Source organism: Rutidosis leptorrhynchoides, chromosome 4 (assembly GCF_046630445.1).
Source record: "Rutidosis leptorrhynchoides isolate AG116_Rl617_1_P2 chromosome 4, CSIRO_AGI_Rlap_v1, whole genome shotgun sequence".
Taxonomy (NCBI): Eukaryota; Viridiplantae; Streptophyta; class Magnoliopsida; order Asterales; family Asteraceae; genus Rutidosis; species Rutidosis leptorrhynchoides.
Genome location: NC_092336.1, coordinates 642,875,758 through 642,886,194, shown reverse-complemented (window position 1 = coordinate 642,886,194; position 10,437 = coordinate 642,875,758). Strand labels below are relative to the sequence as shown.

At 32.8% G+C, this 10,437-nt stretch overlaps 1 protein-coding gene across 1 annotated transcript; it reads right to left on the bottom strand.

Moving 5' to 3' along the window:
- Nucleotides 1-2,374: 2,374 nt before the first annotated feature.
- Nucleotides 2,375-4,531, bottom strand: LOC139904349 (cytokinin dehydrogenase 2-like). Its single transcript, XM_071886288.1, has 5 exons — nt 3,921-4,531; nt 3,686-3,813; nt 3,148-3,393; nt 2,791-3,059; nt 2,375-2,686 (listed from the first exon to the last, which is right to left on the bottom strand). The coding sequence occupies exons 1-5, from the start codon at nt 4,522-4,524 to the stop codon at nt 2,383-2,385; spliced, it is 1,551 nt and encodes a 516-aa protein (XP_071742389.1). The 5' UTR covers nt 4,525-4,531; the 3' UTR covers nt 2,375-2,382.
- Nucleotides 4,532-10,437: the final 5,906 nt, after the last annotated feature.

Sequence of the window (10,437 nt, the reverse complement as noted above, 5' to 3'; positions counted from 1 at the left end):
ATTCTCTCGAATCGTCTTCGGAAAATTCTACCCTCACTAGTTAGTTCGGAACAAAGTGCCTTTTTAAAAGGACGTTTTATTTTAGATGGGGTTTTAATTGCAAATGAGACGATTGATTATTTGAAAGCGAGCCGGAAGAAAGGTATACTTTTTAAAGTCGATTTTGAAAAGGCATTCGATAGTTTAAATTGGCAATTTTTATTCGAGGTTATGAAAAGTATGGGATTCGGGAGAAAATGGGTTAAGTGGATCGAATCATGTCTTACATCGGCCTCAATCTCCGTCTTGGTTAATGGTTCACCTACAAATGAATTCGTCCTCGGCCGGGGTGTTCGTCAAGGTGATCCACTATCACCTTTTTTATTTATTATCGCGGCGGAAGGGTTAAATATTCTAACTAAGGCAGCAATTGAAAAACAACTATTTAAAGGGGTTGAAGTGGGTGAAAATAAAGTAATTATCTCACACTTGCAATATGCGGATGACACAATTTTCTTCGGAGAATGGAGTCGTTTGAATGCACTAAATTTGAGAAATTTACTTAAATGTTTTGAGCTATCTTCCGGATTAAAGGTAAATTTCCAAAAAAGTTGTATTTATGGTGTTGGTATTGATTTCTTGGAAGTTAACCGTCTTGCAAGACATATTGGTTGTAATGGAGGTAAACTACCTTTTATATACCTCGGGTTACCTATTGGTTCGAAAATGACAAAGGTGAAAGATTGGAATCCTGTGATAGAAAAATTTAAAGCTCGGTTATCAAGTTGGAAAATGCGTTCGTTATCGTTTGGAGGAAGGGTAGTTCTAATTAAATAGGTTCTTAATAGTCTTCCGTTGTATTACTTTTCGTTATTTCGCGCTCCGCCTAGTGTCTTAAAAATTCTTGAGAGTGTAAGGAGAGGTTTCTTTTGGGGCGGTTCGGGTTCGGGACAAAAAATATCTTGGGTTAAATGGGAAAATGTGATAAACTCTTTCGGGAACAGGGGGCTGAATTTTGGTTCCTTAAAAGGAAAAAATCTTGGTTTATTGGGCAAATGGTGGTGGAGGTTTAAAACCGAACCCAATTCCATTTGGGCCAATGTAATCCGTAGTATTTATGGGCCGTATGGAGGTTTATTGGATGAAAATGCAAACTCCCATCCAATACCTTCAAGTACATGGCGTAATATTATTTCTGCAGGTCTCTCGTTAGAAGTTTTACAAGTTCCATTCAAAGGCTCTTTTATCAAGACAATTGGAGATGGCAACACTACACTCTTTTGGAAGGAACATTGGATCGGTAATGATAAAATGTGCAACACATACCCGAGACTTTATCGACTGGAACTGGATCAGAATACATGTGTTAAACAATGTGTTCGTGCAAATGAGGAAGGCTTATCTTTTACGTGGAACTGGGCAAGAACTCCGTCAGGAAGAACCGAAGCTGAATTACACTCGATGCAGGAACTATTGGCGAGCTTTGATTTCAAAAACAACAAAAGTGATAATTGGAAGTGGGCCTTTGAATCAAGTGGGCTCTTCTCGGTCCGAAAACTTACTTCTTTGATCGACATCCATTTACTAGGTCAGTATGTTTCACAACCAGGAACAGTTCGTAATAACCTAGTGCCAAAAAAGGTTGAAGTTTTTATTTGGAGAGCTCACAAAAAAAGGCTACCCGTTAAAATAGAACTTGACAAAAGGGGCATTGACTTGCACTCGGTTAGATGCCCTTTATGTGACGATGACTTAGAAACGGTGGAACATGCTCTCTGTACGTGTAAACAAGTGGAAGAAATTTGGATTCGTGTTTTTAAATGGTGGAATGTTAGTCCCTATGTATATTCAAATATTGCGAATATGCTAGGGGGAAGCAATTCACCCTTAATGTCAAAAGTTGGGGAACAATTGTGGCAAGCTATTAGATGGATTAGTGCGTATCTAATTTGGAAAAATCGGAATAATATGGTATTTCAAGGAAAAAAATGGAATACCCCGATGGCTCTAAGTGAGATACAAACTAAATCCTTCGAGTGGATTTCTAATAGATCGAGAAAGGAGGACTTGATATGGCTAACTTGGATCTCAAACCCAAGTTGCTACCTTAAGTTGTCATAGAAGTCGTTATGCTTTATAGGTTTGATTTTGTTCGTGTTCTGTTTCTAGGTTGCATGCTGTGCAACTAATTGTATTGCTTAGTTTTTTTTTTTTTTTTTTTTTTTTTTTTTTTTTTTTTTAGGTTTAGTGTCTCAGGCTGTTAGTCTACAATTTTGGTCTATCGGCGCTTGTATCTTCGAGTTTTTAATAAAATTGCATTTCAAAAAAAAAAAAAAAAAATACATAGAAATATTTATTATAAACACAATACCATGTAAAAGTATATTTATAGATAAAAAAAGTTTACTCGAAATTAAAAATTCTATGTCCAGGAGACAGTATCATTTTTGGATCAAACTGATATTTCCTCTGTTTAAAGACGTTCCATTTCTTGCCAAAATGCTTAATCCATTCTTCTTTTTTTGTGTAATGTGGTAGATATTCCTTGACATTGATCCCATTTTGTTGACAATATTGTAAAATATCGTCGTTTTGCTTGTCAATTACTGCAGGATCAACAGTGCCACCAGCTGAGTTTAATAAGTTCACCACGTAAAACATATCTTCTTCATCCTCTGGTATAACTACCGACATTCGTTCATCCCATCTGAAACAAATCAAATTAGTAACTAGCTAGCACAAATATTTAAACATGTGGGAGCTGAAACATAATTACATAATAAAATAAATAATGTGAAGTACTCTAATTACTTGTTTCGGTTGAATGGGTAGACAATGAATGGTCCTGCACTCAAACTTTGTTTTTGGATAATGTTGACAAGAACAGCTTGATTGAAATCCATAATTCGAGATTTTGGCACAAGGAGAACTAACCATGGATGAGGAACATCCCATAATCCTAACGATTCTAGATATACTTCCTCACCTCTTACTCGATTCAAAAAATCAACTATCGGTGCATCTTTACTGAAAACGAATCCAGAGTTGAAACTCAACTCATTAAATATCGTTTGAAGCACCTGCGAAAATGATAGTAACAATAATAGTTAATTATATATGATTTCATTTTGATTTCTTAGGAAATATTCTAGAGCTAGTTAAACCAACCTCATCAATGGTGTTTAGGCTTTGATCATCGTAGTATTTGACTGCTTCTAAGCTGTATAAAATTCCTTTGTTAGATGCTAATGAATTTATCATGGATGCATCAGCTGGTGAGAAAAAGTTGCCTGCTGGACTTTGTTTTGTTATCAAAGAGCCTTCCACATAATCAAACCCATTAATTGAGATCAAATGCTCTTGGTCCTTCGTAAATTTGGAAAAATCTTCATAAATTATTTGAAACCATTTCACCTACATACAGTGCATCAACCAAAAATTAGTCAAGAAACAAATATATAATTCTCATGACACACGTTACAATACTACTATAGATCAGATCAATCCACACATGCATGCATACATCCAGGGCAAGCCTTAGTATCAAACTTCGTGTTCGGCGGCTCAGGCAACAATAATCGATAGGGCATCATAAATTTTTAAATTGTATCGTCAGGTGCATACGGGGTATAGTAGAATTAATTCAGGACCAGCCCTACATGCATGTAACCCAAATTAATCTCATGAAAGAGACATGCAATCTTACTCTAGTTGGTGCTTTATTTAGAACAATTCTTGCCCTAGTTATGATCCCAAACTGTCCAAGACCTCCAAGAACAGCATAAAACAGATCAGGGTTAATGTCCTTGGAACAAGTCACCAATTCTCCTTTTCCTAAAAAAATTTAAAACAAAATTAGCAACTTCAATTAAATAATTCAAACATACATATACATACACATGTACATTAGATATGAAATCAAATTCATATGATGATCATACCAGTAATGACATCCATTTCAAGAACATTGCTAATCTGAGGACCATGAAAAGATGTTTGTCCACTAATTCCAGCATTACTGAGTGTACCACCAACGGTAAGGTACAAGTAATCTGTCCACGATACGGGTGCAAGTCCATGCAGAAGTGAGGTTTGCAACACATCGATCCATAGTTGCTCACCCCCAACATCTGCATAAAACCCTGAAGAAGAGTTCCCATTAACCCTAATTCCATTTATTACATTGACAGTCCTTAAAGCTGCCATATCGATCACCACTCCATCTTTAGCCATAGCTTGTCCCCTAACCGAATGGCCATTTCCACGGGTGGCAATAGTGAACGGAATAGGAGAGTCGTAAGATGATTTTACAAGTTTGACAATATCCGAAACCGACGATGGTTGAAGAACACCGAAAGGGATCTCTTGAACGAGTCTACCGTAATCGGTAGAGGCTGTTTTGATGCAATAGGTATCTTTACATAGATTATTAGTTTCTGGGAATTGAAATGGAAGTGATGGTAATGAAGTGTTTAGTAACGGTCTTCCTGATGAAACTGGTGTAATTATGAAAACTAAGAAAAATAGAAGAAAGTTATATGCCATTAGAGCGTTATAAGTTTTTAATTTGAAAGAAGAGATTAACATATTTGAAATCTAGCTTGTTGAGAAAGTAAGGTGGTGAGGTATGTGATCAATTATATATAGAATTGGAAATTGGGAAAAGGAAAGGGTTGCATGGGACGGAAAAAAGTCAAAATGTAACTTGAATGTACAGTAAAAAAGAAGCACCTTTGAGTAAATACAAATACAGATATAACCTTTTTTCTACTATAATATATATAATATATATTATGGTATCACTTGCTACTTTGTAGAAAAATTATTTCGCAAATCATTGTATATATGATATTAGATATATACTTGAAATTAGGAACTAATATCGTAATTGATCAAGACTAAAAGAGTACCTTTCTTGCACACAATTAGTTAGGCATCTGGAGTAGTATATTCATGGTATGCTACATATATAGACATGCCGGGTCAATATTCGTTTTAATTTCGTTTTAAATCGTCAAAAAGTGGCAGACTTCGTATTTTGTTATAAAAAAAAAACAACACATGTTTTATATCTAGTCATTATATAATTACTATATTTAATTGTCACATTATATTAGTACTGTAATATTTACGTACGTGTGTGTATATATAATATAAAATACATAAGAACAATATGCATGTAGTGTGCCATTCTTGTAGTTTTAAAATGAAGGTCAACGTGATTAAAATTAACAGCAAGGGCAACCGGCCAGTGCCTCCTTGACCGGTATACAGATCAGGGGAAAGTGGTTGACTATATATATATATATATATATATATATATATATATATATATATATATATATATATGAGCAGGATCAATGGGGAACTAACCAATCGGGAGGAAGCGGGGGCAGCAACAATTTTTTTTTTTTCGTTTTTTTTTGGAATTTTTTTTTCCGGCATCAAGATCACACGAAAATATGAACATTTAGAAAAGACACTTCGTGATGAATGTTATTATTTAGGCGGAAAAACGATCGACAAAAATAACATTCAAGATAATATTGTTCGTGAAGAATGTGAACGTTTTTTTTTCTTCATATTTTGTGAAGTAAAATTTAGCCCGATTTTGAGTTTAGAGTTTAGGGTTTGGTGTTTTGAGTTTATTCCATAAACCCAAAATACCAAACCCTAAACCCAAAACTCTAAACCGTTCGTGTTAAAAACTGAATCTAAATCCTAAATCTAAACCATAAATCTAAACCCTAAACCCTAAATTTCTAAACCCTAATATCTAAACCCTATAAACCCTAATATTTAAACCCTAATATCTAAACCCTAATAGCTAAAACCTCAACATACGCTCGAAAAACACGATAATTGTTATATATTACTTCTTTGAGCGTTTTCCCGCTAAAATAAAAATATTTATCACAAAGTGTCTTTATTAAATGTTCATATTTTCATCCCATCTATAATGTTCATGAACAAAGTTTTTTCAAAAAACGAAAAAAAAAAGTTTTTGTTTCCCCCCGCTTTCCCCCGATTGGTTACTTTCCTCTTGATCCTGCCAATATATATATATATATATATATATATATATATATATATATATATATATATATATATATATATATATATATATATATATATGGGCATGATCAACGAGGAAATAACCAATCAGGGGGAAGCGGGGGAAGCAAAAAATTTTTTTTCTTCGTTTTTTTGGAATTTTTTTTTTCAGGGATCAAGATCACACGAAAATATGAACATTTCAAAAAGACACTTCGTGATGAATGTTATTATTTTGGCGAGAAAACGATCGACAAAAATAGTATTAAAGATAATATTGTTCGTGAAGAATGTGAACGTTTTTTTTTCTTCATGTTTTGTGAAGTAAAATTTATCCCGATTTAGAGTTTAGGGTTTAGGGTTTGGTGTTTTGAGTTTATGAAAATAAACCCAAAACACCAAACCCTAAACCATAAACCGTTCGTGTTAAAAACTCAATCTAAATCCTAAATCTAAACCCTAAACCCTAGATTTCTAAACCCTAATATCTAAACCCTATAAACCCTAATATCTAATCCCTAATATCTAAAACCTCAACATACGCTCGAAAAACACGATAATTGTTATATATTAATTCTTCGAGCGTTTTTCCGTCAAAATAAAAATATTTATCACAAAGTGTCTTTATTAAATGTTCATATTTTCATCCAATCTATAATGTTCGTGAACAAAGTTTTTTCAAAAATCGAAAAAAAAAAAATTTGCTTCCCCCCGCTTCCCCCGATTGGTTACTTCCCTCTTGATCCTACCAATATATATATATATATATATATATATATATATATATATATATATATATATATATATATATATATATATATATAACTTTTATTATTGATTATCTTATTTGTAATCCTTTTAGAGGTCCGTTCTTTTAAGAGTTGAATTAAAACTCTTAACTCTTAATTGGTAAATGAACAATTACTCTTTAGGTCTCATAATAAGTATTTTGTTTGACTATTCAAACTCTTTTTCTATAATTTTAATTTTCAATATTTTTATTTATATTATATAATATTTAACACTAGTACACAAATGAGAATAGAAACCCTTATAAGAAACCTATTTTTGAAGAATGACATAAAAAGAGGTTTCTAAAGTGTATAGAAATCGGTTTTAATGTTAGAGAACAAAACCGGTTCCTTTGGTAGACTTTAGGAACCTGTTTTTGAACAAAAAGAGGTTTTAATCTTTTAAAACCCTTTTATTAACAAACCGGTCTCTTTTGTAAACTTTAGGAACCTCTTTTTAGTTAAAACCAGTTTCTACCTCTTAAAACTTTTTAAAATTTCGATAACACTTTAGCGGGAACGAAAATTCCATTCAAATCCACATCTCCCTCTACTTCTACCTCTCACATATTCACCAAAACACTCACTTTTGACTCTACCATTTCCCTCCACCACTCACTACCATTGAACACCCATTTTACCTCTTAATTAACACTCACTTGATTATTCACCAAAATCATCAACATAAAAATCAAGCTATGGCATCAACGTAAAAATAAACCTATATGATAGAAAGCTTTGCATTTAATAAATAGTCTTGCAGAAAGCTATGGCATTCGTATATTTTATCTTCAAAAAAGATAAGTAACTAAAAATATGTAAATTGTTACACCATTCTTTAGTTATTCTTATTTTGCCATTATTTTTTGGATGTTAAAACTTTATGTTGCCTAAATTTGTGTTGTCAGTGAAAGATCTAATATGTGAACGCAATCATAACTAGGTTGTAATTTATTTACTAAATATATATTAAGTGATACATTTGCTATTTTGAATGAGTATCGAAGTTGAATTGGTATATTTTTTCTAGCTCTGAAGTTCTCCATCTGCATAGTAAACTGCAGGTCATAGGAGAAACAATTTTTACGCTATTTTTTTCAAAACAAAATTATATTCGAAACCGGTTTTTAACATAAAAGAGGTTCCAAATATACATAATAGAAACCGGTTTTAGCTAAAAAGAGGTTCCTTATGTCCAGAATAGGAACCTCTTTTTTAAGAAAACCGGTTTCTATACGAATACCAAAGAAACCGGTTGGTTCTACACTTTAGGAACCCCTACTTATAGGAACCTGTTTTAAAACAGGTTCCTAAAGCCCTTAAAAGAGGTTTCTTTTCCCATTTTTTGTAGTAGGGTAATAATAAAACTTATATCAATAAACAGATATTTTAAAACCGAATACATTCATATAAGTTTTATCAAGTACTACATAACACATATAAAAATATTTAATGTCAAAATTTTAAAAGTAAGACTATAAAAAATTAAACAGAACACTTATAATGGGACGAAGGGATCAATTTTATTTGAAGTTTCAACTCTACTAAATTAATATGTATATATGTATATATATAATATAGATATGGAAAATGCTAGAAGAGCCTTTAGAACTGTCATTAATGTGCATAAAAAGTTTGTACAATGTAACAACGGTTACATTAAAGTCAAACGTAATTGTCATGAACAAATTATTTATGCCTCTTAACTCTTAACGACGGCTTTTAAAGATGTCGTTAGTAAATTCATTTAGATATAGATATTACACACGTACGTTATAAAGAATGATCATAACTTTCGTAACCTACTAGATTAAAAATATAAAGATATTCGTAATACATTAAAAGACTTTTTCTGTACCTTATGCAACAATTAAGTTTTAAAACAAACTTAAATAACCAACTATTAATTAAATAATTAATAAATCAAGTAATCAATGAACAAATAGCTGACTTTAAATACACTTTAATTAAACACAAATGGACAAGTAATACTCCGAAAACAATATTGAGGTTCCAAAACATGACTAACATCTATTATTAAATAAGATATCTTGAACCCAGTGAGAAAAAAAAAAAAATCTCACTTGTTCCAAAAATATATCTAATATACTAAATCTCGGGTTTGCCTTGATCAAATTTGTTCGAAGAAGTCATGTGGCCAGGCTCAATTATTTGATGTGGAAGTACTTTCAATTCGAGTAATGACACTATTACGCATGAAATTTATGCCTAAATATGTAGCTAGGTCTAAAAATACAAATTACGTTTCTTCACAGTGTTGAAACACACTTTTCCTCCTCACCTTGTCATCTTATTATGTCAACTCTCAAAATTAATCAGAAACGAATAACTATTTATACAATTACACACACGCAAATTAACGCTCTCGAAATATAATTGCTCTTATTAGAAGCGACATCGTCTGGATCAGAGACATACAATCCTTAGAAACCATATTTTGCTATACGTGTTTCTTGCCTTTTATATGTACGTGTTTTGCATATGTACGTTAAGTTGTGTGTATGCACGTTTATAAATATATAGTTCGTTATTATGTGTATCAGATAACCATCAATCAATGTATATATTATAAGAATATTTACAACTGTGCATGTGATATTACGGGCAGTTACTGTACTTTTTAGCCAAAAAATGCAAACTGCATGTGATTTTTTTTTTTTTTTTTTTTTTGGAACAGCCACAATTTTATTAAACAATAAACTACCTAGCGAGCAACTAGGCAGAAATAAAAGTTACAAGTTACAATGGCTTTCGTTGCCAAGAATTCCAATTTACATAACTTTTTCCTCTAGAATTTAACCAACTAAATGCAAGCAAACAAACAAATAGAATCGAAAAGAGCGTTTTTCTCCAATGTCCGGGGGTTAAATAAAACGCCATTCATGTATCTCCATTAATGCCAAACAGTGGATGCAAGTATCGTAAACAATCTCGTCTTTGACGCTACTGTAGCTCTCAAACCATCAAACCATATCATTAAATCGAACCAATCTTCAAACCGTGGGATATCCGTTGTGTTAGGCAGTATCAGTTTCTGATATTTATAACCGTTGTGTTATTTTTTTGTTGTAGACGATCTAGGACCTTAGATCAAACGTTACACCTAGATTAAGGGCGGAAAACAATAAACTAGGAAGAATCGAATACGAGTTTCACTTTGGGATCAATCTAACCAATAAAATATTGATAGAATCGACGCCTAGATGATTGTATTCGGTTGGGTATGGTCTGGGACAATAGTAACAGCGAATAACGACGGCTAGAGGGTATAGGGTGTGTAACCTAACAATGTAACCCAACACCCGTATTTATATATAGTTACAGCGACCATCGGCCGGTGGTCTCTGACCTACGGCCGATGGTGATAGTCCCTCGACCGATGGTCTCTACCATCGGTCGATGGTCTGAGCTGCCAACCAAACAGCTCGAACCATTTTACGTCATCACATTGATCAAATCAACCACAATGTATTAATGACGATATCCTTACATGACTGAAATAGTAAACATAATACGAATAGAACATATTACATAATAAAACTTGGGATTATGCACCAACAAACTCCCCCTAAGACCTAGTTCTATATCAAAA

What these genes read in the sequence shown, in the direction of transcription:
- LOC139904349 (XM_071886288.1), bottom strand. Translation starts at nt 4,524, where the DNA reads ATGGCATATAACTTTCTTCTATTTTTCTTAGTTTTCATAATTACACCA. An exon ending in TGAAATGGATGTCATTACTG is followed by an intron (nt 3,814 to 3,920) that starts GTATGATCATCA and finishes AAATTTTTTTAG; the next exon opens with GAAAAGGAGAATTGGTGACT. An exon ending in TACCCATTCAACCGAAACAA is followed by an intron (nt 2,687 to 2,790) that starts GTAATTAGAGTA and finishes GATTTGTTTCAG; the next exon opens with ATGGGATGAACGAATGTCGG.